Source organism: Eufriesea mexicana, unplaced genomic scaffold, assembly GCF_001483705.2.
Source record: "Eufriesea mexicana isolate 0111107269 unplaced genomic scaffold, ASM148370v2 scaffold17514, whole genome shotgun sequence".
Lineage (NCBI taxonomy): Eukaryota > Metazoa > Arthropoda > Insecta > Hymenoptera > Apidae > Eufriesea > Eufriesea mexicana.
The window spans coordinates 187,888-208,381 of NW_016924843.1; the positions used below are offsets into that span (position 1 = coordinate 187,888).

Here is a 20,494-nt window from a genome sequence, read left to right on the forward strand (position 1 = left end):
TTAAACAAACAAGCAAAAAAAAAAAAGTTATATACATATAACAGTAATAATAAAGAAAATCATGCTACACGTTCGCACAATTATCGTCGGTCGTTGGCTGTACATTTGTTCCGATGTACGTACGTATGTACCTATTATTATTGGTGCCTGGTGGCGATAAGAACGATAACAGTTTAATTAACTATTATTTTTATTTGTTTTTATCTAATTGTAGTTTCTTTGTAACTCTTTGTGATATACAACTGCAATAGTCTATCCGACCGTTTATTTCTTGTATCGACTAGCGCAACCTTCATTAAAGCAGGGCAAAGAAACGTGTAACTCTATCAGAACTGGTCGCCCTCACTCTCCACGCCTATGCGAGAGTTCAGTGAACGTGAAATCGGTCGAAGGGGTCACTCGTCCAGTTAAATCCGCGCTTAAGTAACGTTCAGATTAGTCGAACCTCTGCGCCATCATCCAGAAGACAACCTCGGTCAAAGAACCACGAATCTTCAATTCCCCAGATATCCCTAGAATTTCTGTAATGCAATAAATCGCAAATTACCCGTACCCCAATTAACCATCGCACCTATCCCGATTATCCCAGGAAGCCCAAGTGTGAGACACGCTCCTAGACCCCATAGGACTTCATCCCTCATGGTGCAACATCCATATACGACTACTAATGTTCAAACTGAGCAATACTAACACTCCTGTGCCTATTCTCTTTCCATGTCTGTCCAGACCAGCTGCCCAGTCTGCCCAGCGACATCACGTTCGAGATCTGCACGTCGTCGTCCTCGTCGTCGCCGCCGCCTCCTTCAGCGCCCTCGACGACGGCGACGAGGAGCGGCGAGGAGACGTTCAGCGAAGGCAACACGTCCAGCACGTACATCAAGTCGGAGCGAGTGGTCAGCGGAATGCACTTCCTCACCGACCGGGAGGAGGATCGGGGTGATCTGTTGCTACCCAAGTCGGAGTCCGGAGAGGCTGAGCCGGAGGTCAGGAAACAGGTTGGTTGGTCTGCTGCTTTTGATACTGCTTCCTCAAGCAGTGCACCAGCTGTGCCACCCGGCTTCGTTCTGAGGACGAGGAGGCGTCCTCACGGAAATCGCACCAACAGAAACGGACAGAGCTGCAGGAGGCCGCTGAGAAAGCTTGCCACGCCGCGGATCTGATAGGGTGCTTTCCATTCGAGTCGGGGACCCTTGTTCTAGGACAGGATGATCCGCGACAGTTGGTTTAGAGATAGGATTGAACCTTCGTGCTCCAAGTTCTATTGTAACTGTTTTGTCCTAACTGGATCATAGTCGAGAACTTACTTGCAAACGCCATTTTAGTTTATTTACTCTATTCTGTTCTACTCTAGGCTATTGTTTAAGAAAAAGTAGGCAAAGTCGAGTGAAGCAGGATATAAGTCCAGGTGGACTTAGGTCTGCATGGAGTTAGGTTTTGGAAAGTGATATAGTGTCACTTGATGCTAGGTAGTGAGAGATTGGATGAAGTCTTATGAGTATTGAAGAAGGGTATAGGGGTTGTGTATGGTGTTTGGAGATAGATGATTGGTAAATTAGGATAGGGGATCTCTTGGAGTTTGTAGTGGTTGTTAGGATAGGTTAAAAATGTTAAATGTTAGTGAAGAATCACTGTTTTTAAGATGTTCAAGAATGGATTTAATTTAGAAATATTTCTTTTATAAATTTTGCTTGAGTATAAAGATATGATTCTGAGCAGAAAAATATTTAATTTTTGAGGGAAATAGATTTTAAAAGACTACTCGATCTTAGGTAAAATAATACTTTTTGGAGAATATGAGAAAAAAGTATTAAATAGATTACTTTAAAATGTTTCACAATTATTAGTTATTGAACATGAACAATATTTACTTAAAAAGTTAATTATGAATTATATAGGAATATTAATTAAATCTGTATTTACTTGATAGTATAGTATCTAAATTTGTGTATTTTTCTATAATAGTTATAGAAATAAGTACTACAAGAACAGAATTTAAACGGCCTACAAATGGATATTTATAAACAATCATTTACAAATTAAAAGTTTGTTACTTTGTATTTTTCTTATAAACAAAGGTCTACATAGAAATTTAGAAAAATGGTATTCAAAGATATATTAAGTGTACTCATGTTTCATAAATAACGAAAATTACTTCTTCCTGTATATTTAAAATTATTTTCATTTCTTCTAGTATATTAAATTATCGCAATTTATTTCATACTATGAATTATGGAACTACATTCCAGTTGCTTAATGTTAGGAAATTAATTTAATAGAATGCAGATGGTACTTTGATGTTTCAGTTAATGTAACAGTTACATTTTATTACACTGATAAATATGAAACAGTGTACAATGTTTTTTTGTAAGATATTATAGGTAATCGTTAACTTAAATTAATTCACATAAATAATACTTAACATGAAGAAATTAACATAATTCCAATCTGATAATACTTGGCTAAAATTTTAAATTCAATTTATACAATTATAAGAATTCACAGAAAATAACTAAAGATGAAATAAGTTAATCTAGATCAAATTCTTTAGATGATCTATTTATCAGTTTTACAGTTAAATAACTAGTAATATTTACATAAAATTTATGAGAGCTATACTTAGTTGATTATACTATTTCCACATGTTCATTTAAATTAATTATTATCAATTAGAATATGTGTTATTTCTCAAAACATTAAAATTACAATGAAAGTCGCTATTAAATAATGAATTGGCACTAGTGAACTGAATTTTCTAGTTCATGTATGTCATGCAAATGTCGGATATTAATTTACAAGTTATAAAACATCCAATTACATTTTCATTGCTCAATAAAAACTCTAGTTTACTCTAATTATCGGCATAAGCGTTGTATTCATTTACGAGAATAAAATGCTTGTAATACTTGTTCAATTAGCATGTAAAATCGATAATCAAGTACAACGATAAACGAATATTTTGAAAATAAGATATAATTTTCTTCTATTCTATCTTATGAATGCTTACTGATATATTTCATACGTTGCGCTAAAATATTTCATGTTAAGCTAGAAATTAGGAGTGTGTTGAAATATAACTTCTAAATATCCGAAATTTTGTAAAATTTCAAAATTTTCGAAACTCGAAATATTCATTTGTTCTCATCTTATGAACAAAAATTTCAATCGTTAAATAAAATACAAAATATCTGATAGACTTTCTTCTTTTTACCAACTACAGTATGTTTTGGAAAGTCTTTTAGAAAATATCATATAAACGGAATATTTTTTTCTTAATTTTAATATCTCCTCAAGTTTCGAAAATTTCAAATTATAAAAAAGTAAAAAGTTAAATTTCAAATTCTCGAAATTTTCTACAAATTAATTTCTATACTATAAAATCTGCGTATGGAACTTTAAAAGCATAGATGCACAAACGTAAAAACACGAAAACTGAGCCATTAAAATTTCTTACGCGCTACCATAATGGCAGCCGAATGGAAAGCACCCGGGAACATTCAGCCGCAAAGAGCAATCCCTCATCGTGGGCACCTCTTATCTGGTTTGCCCTTCGTATCTTTTTCATTAGTGCGCCATTTGCTCTTGCACGTGGGGTTCGTTGAACCAGACTTTCTCTGCGTAATTGCGCGCGAGGAAGTAGATTTTATTTCCACGCCGTTTATCTCGGGTGACACCTTTTCTGTCGGTGTGTCGTCCGTCCGCAACACCGCGCCACAGAAACGAACTCGGCGTCTACTTAAAGCAACAGAGAAAAAACGATGAAAATATCCTTTTCTCCGACAATGAAATCGTTAAAACGGTTTATTTCGAGCAACAGATTCATGGTACCGTACGTGCAGCTAAATTCCAATCCAATCCAATCCTGTAGCGATAGATCGTTATAGCAAATCGATATTAGAGCTTTCGATATTTCAAGTGACGTCAGATCGAGAGGGATATCTATAATGAAGGTTATATAGTTAAGAAGAGAGAGCAAATAGAGCGAATACCATGGGGCGAGAGAGGATGATTAAAAGGAAAGAGAGAGAGAGGGAGAGAAAAAACCAAATAAACGTTGTTTTACAAGCTGCTGGAATACCTCATTCAAAACGACGGTTCCGTAGTCTGCAAGTGGTGCGGCGAGGTACTACCGTCTCGAACCCGTTGGTACAGGCACAAGTACAAACTCCACGTCTCCACCCAGGTCACCCAGCCGGCGCCGCTGTTCAAGTGCCACAGCTGTAACGCTTACTTCAAGTCCCGTAAAGGTTACATTGGTCACCTGAGTTCCCGCCACTCCGACAACGAGAACGACGAGAACAGAGAAGAACCGGCCAACAAGAAGGCCCGGAAAACCTCTGACGTAAGTTTCAAACACCCTGTGCATCCGCGTGATCGCTTCGTCAAGTAGCAATAATCTTCCCTGCTTGCTCGCATTTTCGTCACGCATGCGAAAAACTCTTCCTTTGGGAGGGTCTACACGACACATTCAACGCCAGGCATGTTACAACAAACTTTCCACTCCTGCTATCTAGATCGTGTCATATGAAAAACAATTATAAAATATTAAATTGAGTCATGGTATAAAATTGGATAAAAATGTAATTTGTATCAATATATTTTATTTATTATATTTTCTTGGTATTATCGAGATAATATTAATTTTGCAAATGTAAATAATTACGGGTAATATATACCTACTTTGAAACATTTATCACGTGTCGATATTTAGTGCATAAAGTCAAGTGATTGTCATCGGTGACCATCATGGCGTTGAATGTGTTAACCGTTCCTTGCAGCGCTAGTGTTCCGCGAAATCCTGAAAACAATATACTAGATAGGAAATTACACTTGGACGAATTTCAGTGTGAATCAGCATGTACACAGTTTAAAACGCAGACGAAATGTAATTAATTTTTCTAGTGTTTCGTAAATTTTTCTCGTAACCAAAAATGTTCCGTAACTTTGATAAAATTAAGAACTACTAACCTAGAATGTTCATTTTCTACGACGTGTTCGTTGGAGAGTGCAAAGTGAAATTTTATAATTTTATTGTACTAATAGAGAATACGTAATGTTTTCGGATTGAGGTTAGAGTAGAAAATTAATTATTATTTAATTGAGATGGCGATTTAGATTAGATTTGACAAAAGTCGCTTGCATCGTTACTTTAACCTTAAAACTCAACGTTCAAGTTAACCTCAAAACGCAATGTGCTTGTATTCTAAAGAAAACGGTGATGCACCCGCACTTAGTACAGCTAAATCTCTCGGTAGTTCATCGAAGCACCAAGCATGCGAGAAAGAACGATGGGAGACGGGTTTTCGGTGTCACCCCAGCTCCCGACCTGCTAGTTTGCCTGCCTGCCTGCTTCGTTTGCGAATCCTTCGTTCGATCAATCGGATCGTTTACGGTCGAGAGAGTAAGGGCGAAAATTGTGAAACGTGCCCTGACAGATCGGGAAAGGGCCTGACTGGGAGCAGCAGCGGGAGAAAGAAGAGAAACTGGTGGCTGACATAATCGATCGGGTGAAAAGGGAGTGCGAGGCTCAGGGTGAAACGGTAACGAGACGAGGCTACTCCAGGCGATCCACTGTGATGAACAGCTAAGGAATAAGGTTAAAGAAACGTATAAAGGGAAATCTTGTGCCATATCATCGTCGTACGATGTCCTCCTCGTTAAACGACTCGAAGAACGTCAATCGGGTCCGCGCAGATCTAATCCCTGTCGACGTTCAATCTCCTCGTGTCTTTTAGCCGGCTACGAGCAGCCCTATACCTTGATTAAGCGACTAAGATACTCGAGTTTTAGGGACACTACTAAGATCAAATTAGGATTAGTTTGGACACGTATTTACGGCGGCGTTCTATGCTCAATCGTTAAAGAAGAATCCTGTAAATCGAACTGCATTACCACGATCGAACATGATTTATTGATTCCTTCGAATCAACCGATAAAAATAACTTGCTCGTCTTTATCGATATAAATTTTAGGTTCGATAAAAATATCGTAAGTAATTCAAATAAAATATCTCGAATAACATTAATAATAACAATACAATAATAATAAAAAATAAAGCTCATTTTTAGATGTTAAAATTTATGTTCAAAGCTAGTGAGAAATTCTTCAGATTTATAATTTAGATTTCATTCAATTAAATATCGTGTTCCGTTCAGAAATGTTAAAGACGAAGATGTTATTCTCTTGAATTTATCGATATTCCGTATTCCTTGTTAACGAGGTTGTTGCCTCGCAAGATCGTGGTATAGTCGATTTCAATTTTGCTGCATACGTGCAGTGTGACGGATACGCGTCAATGCGTGGAGATGGCGCGAGCGTCGGCAGGACGTGACGGTTGATTGTCTTCGATCACCGTAGCGAGGACTACAAAGCTGTCTAGTCATAATACATGCGCGGCCGGGTATATTTTTTTCGTAATCCTAAACGACCGCGCGATGATGCACGATAACAAAAACGTAATTTGCCAAAGTTCTGTACGCGCGAACCGAAACTATGAACGCGGAGCCTGGGAGTCGCGTCGAATGGCTACGGTCCTGCCGCGGAATGAACGGGGCTGTGTGAGCGGTTCTCGTTAAAATTTCTCGATCGTTGGTCGATATCGTTCCTTTGATCTCGATAGATTCCACGGGTCTTAATCACAGCGATACGTGAACGAAAACGCGAAAGTATATAGCCGGTATGTAGCGAGAAAAACGGTATTTTGCGTCGCTGGTGTGCGACAGTATAGTTGCCGCTTCGTTTGACCTTGGCTCAGTCATGTCGGTTGTTAATAATATACCTCGGTTGGAATATTTTCTTCTTATTAGAATTCTCTTGATTTTATCGCATACAGGAAGTTGAATTTATTAAAGTGATAGTAGCATTAGAATTGATGTGAAGATGCCTTATGATTCATTTTTTGATGCAGAGTTTAGAAATAAAATGAGAGAATTGGAACAGTATTTGGGCACTTCAGAAACTAAGAAATAATATTTTCTCTTAAAACATTTTTAATTTTAAATCTTCCTTATACTAATTCCCTATTAAAAGTATATACAAAATTTTTAATTAACAAATTTTATAATTAAATTGCAAAAATTAATTTACTAACGATTTGTTGTTTCTGAAAGGAAAATTGATGACCGGTATTACTAATCCAAGATCGACGTGATCATAATTAATTAAAGCGGGATGAATTGCGATTCGAGCCTGAGAAGCTCTGTCAAAGGGAATCCAGTGCCAAATATGTATCTTCCCAGGCGTACGATATCTCGTTGCGTATAGAAAAATGCGAAATGTTCACTACGATACGCGATGAGAGCGATCGTTTGCTCAAAAGTGCAACCGTACTACTAATTTCCTTCGATTTCGTTCGTTACACTCTTTTTGTTATATTCGACGTGTGCAGGTGGTGCGTGTTATATCGTGATCCGCGTAGCTGAGTACCTCCTTTCGCGGAACAGTACGTACACAATGGCCGCGCGCGTGAACGTCACGCGTGAAATTCATAGAAATTATATCGGTATACGGGTATTGATACGTATAGGTCACGTGAGTGACGTTCACGAAGCTACCATTCGAGATAAAACTTAATGTACATTTCGAGGGAGAAAAAAAAAACAAAAAAAAAAAAAAAAAAAAAAAAAAAAAAATTTTCATCCATTCGTGTTTTATAGCGTGTTCAACACGAAATTTTATTACGTATAATTTGCCATTACTCTGGCGTAAGTTTATGGTACTTGATACGTAAATTACTAGAGGCAACTATAAATCATGTTTTTAGAAAGTACTTCACCCTTTTACGATGACTAAGTCTGAGATAATTTTTTAGATAATTTCTACGAATTTTAAATCTCGAGAAATATTCGAAATAGCGAAATTTTAATCCCAATAAATTTTTATTAAATTTATTACAAATTTTTATCAAGTTCTCTGAGAGAAGTCAAAGAGGATTAGTTCAGAATTAAGCTGTTAGAGGCGAAATTTAAAGAGTGGCCTAGTTACTGCTGCCACCATAAAATTTTATTACTGAAATAACAGTGGAAGCATCGTATGCAGCGATAAAAATTTCTTTACAGCAACAATTTCAAGATACCAAAATTTTTTAGTTAGAGTAATTTTTTTCTTTTTTTTTCCTCTTAAATCATGGTAAAAGCTATATAGGCGAGTACAAAGACAGAAACAAGTTCCTTACAGCTGCACTAAAGGGATTTAAAACGGCCTTTGATGACCTTACTTTCAGACGTCTTTATATTCGTCTAAAGAATTTTTGATATATTTATCTCGTATACGTGAAATATATATTTAAAGGCATTTAAAAATTTTTTCATTTTTATTGCCATACTGCTTATTTGTCGAATGAATCTTTCTCTAACCTTTAAAATTACACAGATATTAGGTGGCAATAGTTGCCAGGCCATATTATGTCTATAAATATTACCTTTTTATCCCAATTGACAACAGTAATTATCTAATTAAAATTTTATCTAAGGCGTATAACAAGTATATTTACATAAAGATTTGATTTATTACCCATTTTAAACGTATTGCCTAAACTTTGAGGTTATGCCAATGCGAGCATAAGTATTAAGCCTAACATTGGCTTAAAATTTAATCGTAAAATCTAGTTATAAATTAACATCTGGTATCCATTTAAAAAAATCATAAAATTATCGATTGTAAATAGAAATATTTTATGGATGCATTATTCCTGCATGTAATTCGTTTTTCCCCGCGTACAAAATTACGTGATACGATATACACGCACCTGACACACTCGGAAAGGTTAGTTGGGCACGGACTAGTGTCGCTAGAAGGACGGTAGATAGATCGATAAATAGATGAAAATATATCTACACGTACGCGAGGTACGAATAAATATAATATAATGCGCGCTGGCGGTAATTTACGCAAGAGCATTATATATATTAATCTTGCTGAATATTCCAAGAAAGTCTGTCCATTTTTTCGAATGTCTCGAAAGTATTTTAATCTCTATTTACTTGTTGCGTGTCATACGGCGCAACGGCAGAAGAATGAATTGCATTTCACTCGAAGTTTTAAACATATGGTTACAATTTAGAGTAGACCGTGCGTGAACACTGTTATACAGATATGTACGCGTACGTAAACTGACTAGTGGTTAAGTTCGGTGCTAATCAAGAAAGGTGTGTAAATTATACACGACGTTTTATTACAAACACGATTGCATCAATTATGTTTTTTCGGAACGAGCGAACAGGCTTGACTCTTTGGAGGAATTCAAATTTATTTAATCGTGCTAAAATCAAAAATCGAAACTTCGATCGAATTGATCAGTTTTGGGACGCCGTATTTTCTCTCTGATTTTCTAACGTATAAGAGACTCGATGAAAATACTCACCAATACTGTTCCAACGACACGTGTGTTTCGCGCGTACAACCTAACCTCCAAAGTGTTAACCGTAGAAGCAACTCTCTTCTGACATTGCGCGACGGATTTTGCACGTAATTATGTACAGGTGCGTATTTGCCAGCGAACCTCTGTACGTATACCACACTTCTAATCCTATATGTGCATAACGAGACTTGCGTGCACATTTCGACGTGATTGTGTACGAGCAGAGGATGCTAGTCGACTTCTGTCGAGGTAAAAAGCACGAGCCACTCTTTGTTTTCCTTTTACGTGGAGAGCGTAATGCGTTCGAATTCTTCCAAATATGTTACTGAATGTGTTTCAAGGTAAATGTTTATTTTAATACAATTACGTAATACCACTGTTTTCACAGATGTTTATTTGTTACAGATGTTTAATTAATTATAAAGAGTTTAATGATTCAGTTAGGTTATACTATAAAAGGCGTAAAAGTTAATATAAATTTGCGGGTATTCGAGAAGAAAGACTTAAAGTGTTGCATCAGTAATAACAATGATTTCACATTTTTGGAACGTATTAAGATAATACGCGCGCAGGTCGTGCCACGATTTAAGAAACATTTCTCCCGCAATCTTGATACGTTCCACAGAGAGTAAGAAGTGCGAATAATTCATTCAAGGGAAGGCGAGACTCATAGATGTCTCTCTCAGTACACTTCGCGAAGCACTTCATGTTTTGTGCCAATCATAACCTATTAAGCCGCCCAAAGATCGTCAGATCTTCCCGCTTGTACAGTTGTTCTTTTCGAAAAGAAAAAATGAAAAATGATAGGTCCAACGAACGTATACGATCCATTTGAGAATTAATCTTCGATAATAAAATTTGAAAGGGTATAGCGTTTAATATATATATACATATGTGTGTGTATATGACGATGCGTAAACCTGTTTCGTGCACTAAATGATTTTACTTACCTTGTCTGCCCTCGCTATAAAAGTTTCAAACCTACCATTATCAATCGTCTTCCTCGTTATTATGTTGTTTTATACGCGATAAATTGTAGCGTTAATATAGATATATATATATATTATACTACACAGATATTTCTATAGGTGATTTGTAGTTCGCTCCTTCGAGCAAAGTGTAAATGATATCTAAAGTGACCTTTTTCTTCTTGATACGATACGAGCTAGAAAAAGGAATGTTGATTTCAATCGAAAGGATCAACAGGAGCAACATGCAAAAATGTGAAGTTCATTCGATCGTTCCGTCGGATCGTGTTTTCTTTAATAACAGACTTCCTTCATTTTATGGCGGGCAGAATGATCTTTAATACCGTTGAAATTACAGGAAGGCGAAAGAGTGGCTCCCTCGACATATTTCAATCTTCCGTATTGAATCTTAAGTGTTACTAATCGTAAGATCGTAAGGCTGACCTCCTATGTCTAATGTGACGATTCAAGTTGAGAGTATTCCGAGGAGATAAATTATTTATTTGTTTACGATAACGAGGCCGTTTGTGAATCGTATTTCGGGCAACTCGCATAACTCAAAGATTACCATTATAACATGCAGTGGTAATGACCGCCCGAAGGTGCGACCCCGTCTAAAAGTGCACGAATTCCACGAGCACGTATGTACTATATAATTAAAACAAAAGATATAACAAAGAAAACCATAGTACTTACGACAACGCTAATCATCTGCGATGAATAAACATTACAACTAACGAAATCGAACGTATTGTGCATTATATGTCGGGAAAGAAATAAAATCAAAATGAATCGATTGACCTCGTGTCTTGTCATTGAAAACCCGAAAATGTCTGTATTTTTTAATCAAAGTAGTTTAGAGCCGAGTATAGTATAGAATGTAGTAGGAAATAGTAGTAACATAAATTGAAGTATAATTTATTTATTTATTTATTTATTTATTTATATTATAAATATAAACTTCATGTGATATAGACTTTTACTGTTTCCCGCTAGTTTGAAGAATGTGCAAAGTTTCGACATATGTTCATAGATGGCAGCAGCGGCGTACATCGGTCTCGTAAGAGTTTCCTTACTATCGGAACGTATGCGCCATGTTCTGTTTACAGTACCGTGGTCGCGTCCATCATCGTCGCTAGGTACGCTCGTTTCCCTGCTCCATCCGTTCAGTATTATTATGTCCCGCACGATTCGTTGGTGATGTTTGAAGGCGTGGTGCGTTCGCGTATTTTCGGAAGCTACTTCGCGTGACAATTGATCTCGGAAGTGGCGGTCGAGCAACGATACGCAACAATGATTCCGTGTTACGCGACGATCTATGTTCTTTCGGTGGCCGTGCTCGGTGTCAATGCTCTTCACGCGAAAGATCCGTTGGCGCATCACGGAAGATGCGAACCGATCACCATTAATCTATGCATGAACATCCCATACAACGAAACGATAATGCCAAATTTAATGAACCACCAAAAGCAAGAAGACGCTGGCCAAGAGGTGCATCAGTTCGCGCCCTTGGTTAAAATGAAATGCAGTCCCGATCTTCGTTTCTTCTTATGCACAGTGTACGCGCCAGTGTGCACCATCATCGATAGAGCTATACCCCCGTGCAGATCGTTGTGCGAGAGTGCTCGTGCAGGGTGCGAACGTTTAATGAATAGTTTCGGTTTCGCCTGGCCAGACAATCTCGATTGTTCCAAGTTACCTGAAAACGGTGGACCCGAACTTTGTGTCGGTCACAATGAGACTACACCACCAGAACCGTCGCCACCGGTGTATTCGCCACCGCATATGCCCGGAGCTGAATTTCAACCATCCTGGACCGGGGGACCGAAACCGTACGGTAGCGGATTTATGTTGGGTGCCAGAGACTTTGGTTTCGTTTGTCCGATGCAATTCAAGGTCCCGCATGAACTCGGTTACTCGCTGAAGGTCGGCGATAAAGTTGAGTCTAATTGCGGCGCACCTTGTGATGGAATGTTTTTCACTGAAAGGGAACGACGATTTTCAAGAATCTGGGTTGGTACTTGGGCGTCCGTTTGCGCAGCCTCTTGTTTTTTCACGTTCCTGACGTTTCTCATTGACACAGATAGATTCAGGTAAAAAAATGTGTTGATTGTATTCATATTAATGTATAATCTAGGCACATTAGCATAATGTAGGAAGATCAGTGGGAATTATGCGTTATTATATTATATTCATAAGTATGAATAAGGATAAGGAATATAATTAGTTTCGAGTTAAGTATAATACAAAATGTAAATTATGATATTTGTCTTTATAAGACACACATTCCAGTAAATTTTCATATGATATACGAAAAGTGTAACATACTGGTATAAAATTCTTTTTACTATTAGTTATTTAAATATGTGGTAATTTGTACTATATTGTAGACATTATTTTATATTTAGGTATCCTGAAAGGCCAATCATTTTTTTGTCAGTATGTTACCTTATGGTAGCATTGGCATATGTGATTGGTTGGGCAGCTGGCAATTCTATTGCATGCAGAGAACCTTTCCCACCTCCTTTAGATATGCGAATTCAAATGACATCAACAATAACGCAAGGTACCAAGCATGAATTATGCACGGTACTTTTCATGGTACTTTACTTTTTTGGGATGGCATCCAGCATATGGTGGGTCATTTTAACATTGACATGGTTCCTAGCTGCTGGGTTAAAATGGGGCCATGAAGCAATAGAAGCTAATTCACAGTATTTTCATTTAGCTGCTTGGGCTGCTCCAGCAATAAAAACAGTTACTATTCTTGCAATGGGAAAGGTGGAAGGTAAGCTATCAGAAATGTATGAGTAAAATTATGTGATATAATTTATATACTTGTGATTAATACATTACTTTATTTTTATAGGGGATATATTATCTGGTGTTTGTTATGTGGGTCTTTGGAATGTTGAAGCTCTACGTGGATTTGTCTTGGCACCATTATGCGTTTATTTAATTCTTGGAACTGCTTTCTTATTAGCTGGCTTTGTTTCGCTTTTTCGTATACGTACTGTTATGAAACACGATGGTACAAAGACTGACAAACTAGAAAAGTTAATGATACGTATTGGTATATTTTCTGTATTATACATAGTTCCTGCATTGATTGTCATTGCTTGCTTATTTTATGAGCAAGCATACTTTGATCAATGGATGTTAACTTGGAATATGGAGATGTGTTCAAGACCTGGACCACAATCTTTATATTCAATGCCGTGTCCCGTTGGAGAGCGTACTCGAGATGTTGGGAGACGACCAGAATTTGAAGTTTTCATGATAAAATATTTAATGGCTATGATTGTCGGTATAACATCTAGTTTTTGGGTATGGTCAAGTAAAACACTGACGAGTTGGCGACAGTTTTTCAATCACATACAAGGGCGTCGTGCCGAAGCGTATGTTTAAAGACTTAACTAATTTTATGTAACGAAAGTGGAAAAATTTTGCCTTTAAAAAACTATTGCATCTGACTATTGAATATAACGCTCAAATAATACCTTAATCAGATTGAAGCGTAAGAATATATATTGTACTGTATTTTATAAAATTTCTTTATTTGTATAATGTAATGTTATTAAATTTGTTTTATTAGAAAGATATCTGAATAGTAAGATATGCATTTTTATATTATTTTTGTATCTTATCAGTGCATATAAAAAGTAAGACAGATTATGCAAGTGTACTGTGCCAAAATATTTTTTTATCGAGATTATATGTTTGTTTAAAATATTTGTGAATTTTTCCACTTTATTTTTATGAGAGTTGCATAAGAATTGTATAAAATGTTAAAACTAATCATTGATTAGTTTGCAAGTATTATTAGAAAATGTTTGCATCATACTTTAATATTGAATTCTTCCTTTTCGTATTAATACAAGATCACAACATAACGGCTAATCGTTTAAGTTATAAACGCTCAAACTCTCTGCAAAAAATGTGTTCAACGTTTATAAGTATACTTTTCTACTATGCACAAAAGCAGTGGATATTATTGTGTCTCATTGTAGTTTTAAAGCTTCCATTTTAAGTTTGATGGATAAATCAAGAACAATTACGCTTACTAATCTCGCGAACAATTTTTATACTTTTACAAAGCAGCTTTAGAAATATTTTACTATATTCAATTAAGATTATAAGAAAATTTAAGACCTTTTTATTCTCAACATTTAAGAATTGTATTAAGAATCTTCTTGATGTTTTTTTCTTCTTTGATGCATTTAGAAACACCTTGCCTTTGTAGAATACAGTCGAGGCAAACATATCTTTGAAAGATATAAAATTAAATTGTAAGTCGTGTACTACTCTAGGTTAATTGAATTGTATATATACTTATATACGTTAATTTTACTATGTACTATAATATATTTTTTAAAAGTTATGTACATATACATGTTTGCCAAATAATTGGCATTTTCGTATGTTTCCTATGCGTAATCAAATCTCGAAAGACTCGATAACTGCGAGTCGAATCGAAAATACTCAGTAAGAATTTGCGTATCGAGCGCGATCATTGTTCCAATATAACTGATGAATTCGTCCATTGAAACTGCCGAGCTTTTGTGTATGTCATATATTTACGGCGATTGATGAAAAAAATCTTATTAGTAAAAATATTGTAATTACAACAGCCGTACTTACGTTATTGTAGATGCGCAAAGTATCATATATGAAATATACGTGACGTTGTGTAAAGTAATTACAACTATTATATTCTTTATATAATAAACCTGAATATATACATAAAAACAAATTGTTTGTATTCGCATGTGAATTTATTTCAACAAATTGGTTTATACACATATTGTTACAAAGTATACATATACGAAAGTCTTACAGTAGGAAACAAATAACTTGTACTAACTGCTATTTTTAAGTATCCGTGTTCTCTGTAAAGTTTTAATAATTCCAACTTTTCGTAAATATGATACAAGAAATGGCGTTACCCCTAATGTAATTGATATTCGTATAGGTGCCATTAATTTGTGAATACTGTACGCAACTACAAAAGTTGAACCAGTAATAAGATTTTTCGTTTTCTCTTCACTTGTATCGAATAGATACTGGATAATTGGTGCAAAATCCATCCCTCTGAAATCAATTTTTTATCATAAATGTATGAAATTATTTTAGTGCAATTAATTTAGTACATTACATTTAATTTTCCAACAAATTTTGATATTAAAAGATCAAGATAAAAGGAATTGTATATAAGAAAAGTTGAATATAATTGCAAAAACGAACCTATCCACAGCTGTATAACAAGCACCAAAGGATAACAGAGAAATTCCTATATGAAATGCTAAACAGGTATATCCAAAATCCTTTATTGTATTTCTAAGTCTTGATTTTGTGGATAAATTTAGTCGAGTAACGTTGCCTTGATCCTTATTATTGTTAGTATTTAAAACATTATTTACCGGCTGCGATGGTTTCGTCGAATATTCCATAATGTAGATATATTTTGGTTTGTACATTGTTTGGAAGATTGTGTTCGTCGTGATATAACTTGTTAGTCCTGAATGACATATTACAATTTCCACATTGTTTTTCTTACAATATTAAAATAGAAAACAAATTTGCAGCATGTTCTAATAAATTTACAATTTCTAATCACAATTTATTGAAAAAGGGCTAATTTTGTTTCCCTTGTTAACCCTTTTGCTTCAAAAAGCCATTATAACAGCCTATGATTTATGACTATATTATATCAATTATCACGATATTAGTGATTTGCAAATAAATAATCCGTCTGCCATCAACATGTTTTATATTCTTTTTATAATATTTGCAAATAAATTTCAATGAGAAAACTAACTCTTTGTACAACAATGTAACACATTGAAACGCTTTTATTCGAAAAGTCGATAATGACGATTTCGTAACAAATTTTAATTCCTACAATTCTTCGACATCAACTCAGTTCACTAAAATAGATACAATGAATGCACCTAAACGGAAAAAAGAATGTCATCATCACTTAAAACTGATAAACAATGAGTCATAATCTTGACTGGCAAGAAATAGAATTGATAAAACTTCAACTTTTTTTTAATATTAAAATATAGTAATTCTAAAGGGAATTGAAGGTGGTATAAAATAAATGTAATAAAAATAATATTAATGAATCTTTTCTAGTAAACTTTAATACAATATTACAATAGCTTTCCTTAACAAAATTTTCAACGGAATATTTAATTAAATAATTAAAGTTTGAATAATATCTATCTTTCCGTTATCTTAGTAAAGGGTTAAAAGGTTAATTAGAAAATTAATACTAACAAATTAAAAATTTAAGCATTAATATAATTATGTTATACGACTTTCAAAAAATCCAAAATATTTTCTCTTTGTAAAATTTTTACATACATGCGCAATTCTTTCTTACTTCGATACTCTGATAAGAAAAAGGTGCAGAAGATCGTTGAAACGTTTCTATTTCGACGAACTTTTACTAACCACTTTTATCCAGTTTCAATTGAGGTAAACGAATGCTCCTATAATGCGATTTCTGCATGTCCTCGGCAATGTATTTTCCATCTCTGGCCCACTGACCGCCCGGCATGTTTAAATGCGTAGATTTTCCATTGGAACAAAATGGTTTCGGTACATTGCTCTGCATTGTGCTATTCAAACTGACCGCCCCAAAACAGTCGTACGAATCTATGTGAGTGTCGCTGCAGTTTTCCAAGCTACTCGAACATGTCGCTGGTTTTGTTAATTGTTTGGAAAAATATGATCTGCAATCATTCTTGCCATATAATAGTACTGGAGCAGCGATATCTCGTGCTCTTTCAGGAGTAAATCGTCCAGTCTCGTTCGCAAATATTTCAGACACATTTGTCGGAAGAGGTAAGGTAGGAGCGTCGGGATATCGACGGAGACTGCTAACATGAAGATTTTTCATGCGATTTTGATGTACAACTGCATATCGTACACACTGCATGTCTAACGGCATATTCACTGAAAAAATTTTAATTCAAAAGTATATGAAAGAATTCAAATAAATAATGACAGTTTTAAAAAATCTAATGGATTTTGACACGAATCACGAAACGTGATAGATTTTTGCAAATATTATATTTAAAATATTCTCATTTTTCATATATACTAGGAAGAGTATATATGAACACGTTTTACGTGAATTCCAAATTGTTCCCATGCACAAAAGTTCTATTCGATGTTAATTGCGTTACATAACTGATTCAATGAAACAGTAATTTTGAAGATATTTACTACTTTTTTTTTTTTTTATTATAAAATGTATGAAATGATCATATATATATATATATATATACTAAATCATAAATGATCATAAATATATATATGAAATATATGAAAATTAATTTAGTTTAATTAATCAATTTAAATCAATTTTAAGAAATAGTAATAACACATGTAAGCTTGTATGTAAAAGTGAAAGTTATAAATTTCATACCTGTACGCAAAGTTTGTGACAAAGTTGTCAATAAATAGGAAGAGTTACTGATACGAGATAACGCCATCCTAAAACCTTTAAATGCTTATAAGATGTTGATATATCACGCTGTTGACATACACGTAACACTGCTTATTTAAGCTGCTTTATATACATGTAGAAAGAAATATAGAAAATAGACGTGTTAAAATATATAAAACAATCTTACAATGCACTCTTGACGTAACTGCTTAACCTAAGAACAATTCAGTATTTATATCTCTACACTATATCATCACATCTATGTAGTTCTTGAATATACACTCGTTTCTTATGACTCGAATAATGCAAAAACGTTATACAACCGGTTCACACTTTATATATACATAAAACACTGAAGACTATGTCGTAGATTATTCTACGTATATAGAATGATAGCCATTTTGATACATGTACGCCTTACGCCCTCTATAATTTATATGTATATACGTATGTTAAAATACACTTTTAATTTGCAGCACAATATCATTACATTCTATGCTGTAATACTTACATACGATCCATAATTTTGCTATTATTTCATATTTATATTTATATTATTAATGTTTTTACATAATATATTCATGAATAAAAATTTTCTGCGTGGAGCTAAAATATTAGTTTCAAATCAAAGAAGTGTAATATAAAGATATTAAATTATATATGTTTTATATTTATTAAAACAAAATTAACTTTAATACACACTCATATAAAAATTGGATTCTCAAAATCATTTTTATAAAATGTATTAAATATTTAAGTGTATGAGCTAATGCATAAGTAAATTTTGTTTTTTTAATAATTAGTTTCAAATAACGTGATTCAGATATTTATAAATATAAATTTTCTGTTATTATAACTTGTACAATTTTTTTCTCTTCACTTTTTACATTAACTTTTTACATTAAATTAATTTTATGTATCATTCTATAAATTTCAAAGTATTTAACTAAATAACATCTTTCAGTAAATACAGAAAATAGTATAACAATTTTAAAATAATAACTTCATAATGTCATACTTAATATAAAATATTCATATTGTGAAAAATTAGAGAATCAGATTTAGATCACTATAATTGGAATTATAAGTCTTCTATTTTATAATAGTGTATTTTATCAAATTACATATGCTAATAGTTATTTATTGCATATAATTTTTAAATAATGTACCAATATAAATTGAACATTTCTTGAAAGTTAGAAATAAATCTACATTTATTATTATTATTATTATTATTATTATCGAAATATACAATTTTGAAGGAATTTTTTAAAAAACAATAAAATCTAAATCATCAACTAAAAAATGTATTTAATGTATTCTACAAATTATTTAAAATTGCCGTATATTATTTGCATTCCAGAAAAATATTTTTGATTAAAAAAGAAAAATCGAATATATATCTACTGGAATAAATTGATCCATAGTTTAAATGTACTTTGCTTCGTCTATAATTAAATGCATGCAAACAAATTCTCAACAATATATGGCAACAATACAAAATATTATGTGATGATGGAAATGATTCTGACGTAATTTTTGAATATGTTATACTTATTTTATGATTTTTATATTAATATCAAACATATTTTGTTTTTTACTTACAATACAGTTTATATCTAGAAGCACAGACCTCGACTGTACTTATAAGATATGTACGTTACCTACCATCGATAAAACTGTGACATCACTTAAAAAAATCTTAAAAATGTATTATTAAGAATAAATTCACGGGATATTTGACACACGTTTCAAGTCAAATATTTTGTTGATTTAAAATTTATATTTTATTTATGAATAATATGAGAAATTTTTATAACCAATTACAAAGCGCCAGTGTAAGATAGAAATGCATCTTAATACTGTGGACGTTACAAAGAGGGCGTGAAATACTATGAAAAATCTTATTTTCGTAACTTGTATATCACACATACTTTTAGTAACAAAATTTGTTCCGTATTGTTCGCATATTGAGAAATGAATATCTTTTTCTTTATTAGCCCTCAGAGGTATGCATTTTATATGTTGAATATTTAATAAGAAAAAAGATAAATTATATTTGAGTTTGTTAACAAAGATTTAAAAGTTATTGAACAAGTGTTAGTGTGAAAGCTATACAAAAAGCAATGCAGAAACCATAGTAATAACGTGTCACATAAGATGCAAATAAATTACGGATTGTATTATGTTCATGTGTTATATTATTTTTGCCTCTTGAACGACGATGAAGTCCAGCTTCTAAACTTCTAAATGACAGATTTATAATGGTAAACGCTTTAGTGTCTTTCCTTTTCTTCTTCTCAGTGTAATCAACGAATCGTATAAGCAATAAGTCATCCCCATTAAGAATCTCGCGTATAAAGTAAACATCACACACTTTCAACGGGTTTCAAAAATGACGCGTCGAGCCGTGCTGAAGTTTTTTAATCATAGTTATTATTATCGTTAATATCCATATAATTATCAATAACTACAGTAAAACACAAAACAAAAATGGTGATATCTGTACATTTCTTTCTCTTAAGTAAGTAGTAACATAAACTTTTTTGTATACCAGTAGCCTATAATAGGAAGAAACTAAATCATAATATTCACAGATATTTTACAAGATAGATAAGACACGACGCAGACACACACGTCGCGGAAACCGAATTTTCTCTCTCTCTATATATATCTATATATATAAAACGATTTCGAAACAGAGGAAAGAGT

General features: G+C 33.8%; 3 protein-coding genes across 3 annotated transcripts in view; 2 read left to right on the forward strand and 1 right to left on the reverse strand.

Annotated features, from left to right (window-relative positions):
• The window catches only part of LOC108554147 (uncharacterized), a 6,257-nt gene extending 372 nt beyond the window's left edge, over nucleotides 1–5,885 (forward strand). Inside the window, exons 2-4 of the mRNA XM_017909322.1 lie at nucleotides 682–995; nucleotides 4,064–4,339; nucleotides 5,433–5,885. Coding sequence (XP_017764811.1) covers nucleotides 682–995; nucleotides 4,064–4,339; nucleotides 5,433–5,585 — 743 coding nt within the window. The 3' untranslated portion in view covers nucleotides 5,586–5,885. The remainder of the gene's footprint in view (nucleotides 1–681; nucleotides 996–4,063; nucleotides 4,340–5,432) is intronic.
• Nucleotides 5,886–11,480: 5,595 nt separating this feature from the next.
• fz (frizzled class receptor) lies at nucleotides 11,481–13,731 on the forward strand. The gene is made up of 3 exons (XM_017909340.1): nucleotides 11,481–12,416; nucleotides 12,732–13,111; nucleotides 13,193–13,731. Exons 1-3 carry the CDS (start codon nucleotides 11,617–11,619, stop codon nucleotides 13,729–13,731), a joined length of 1,719 nt encoding a protein of 572 aa, XP_017764829.1. The 5' UTR covers nucleotides 11,481–11,616.
• A 1,451-nt stretch (nucleotides 13,732–15,182) lies between these two features.
• Nucleotides 15,183–18,105, reverse strand: LOC108554148 (uncharacterized). Its single transcript, XM_017909323.1, has 4 exons — nucleotides 17,762–18,105; nucleotides 16,783–17,286; nucleotides 15,568–15,841; nucleotides 15,183–15,414 (listed from the first exon to the last, which is right to left on the reverse strand). Exons 1-4 carry the CDS (start codon nucleotides 17,826–17,828, stop codon nucleotides 15,183–15,185), a joined length of 1,077 nt encoding a protein of 358 aa, XP_017764812.1. The 5' UTR covers nucleotides 17,829–18,105.
• Between the last annotated feature and the right edge of the window lie 2,389 nt (nucleotides 18,106–20,494).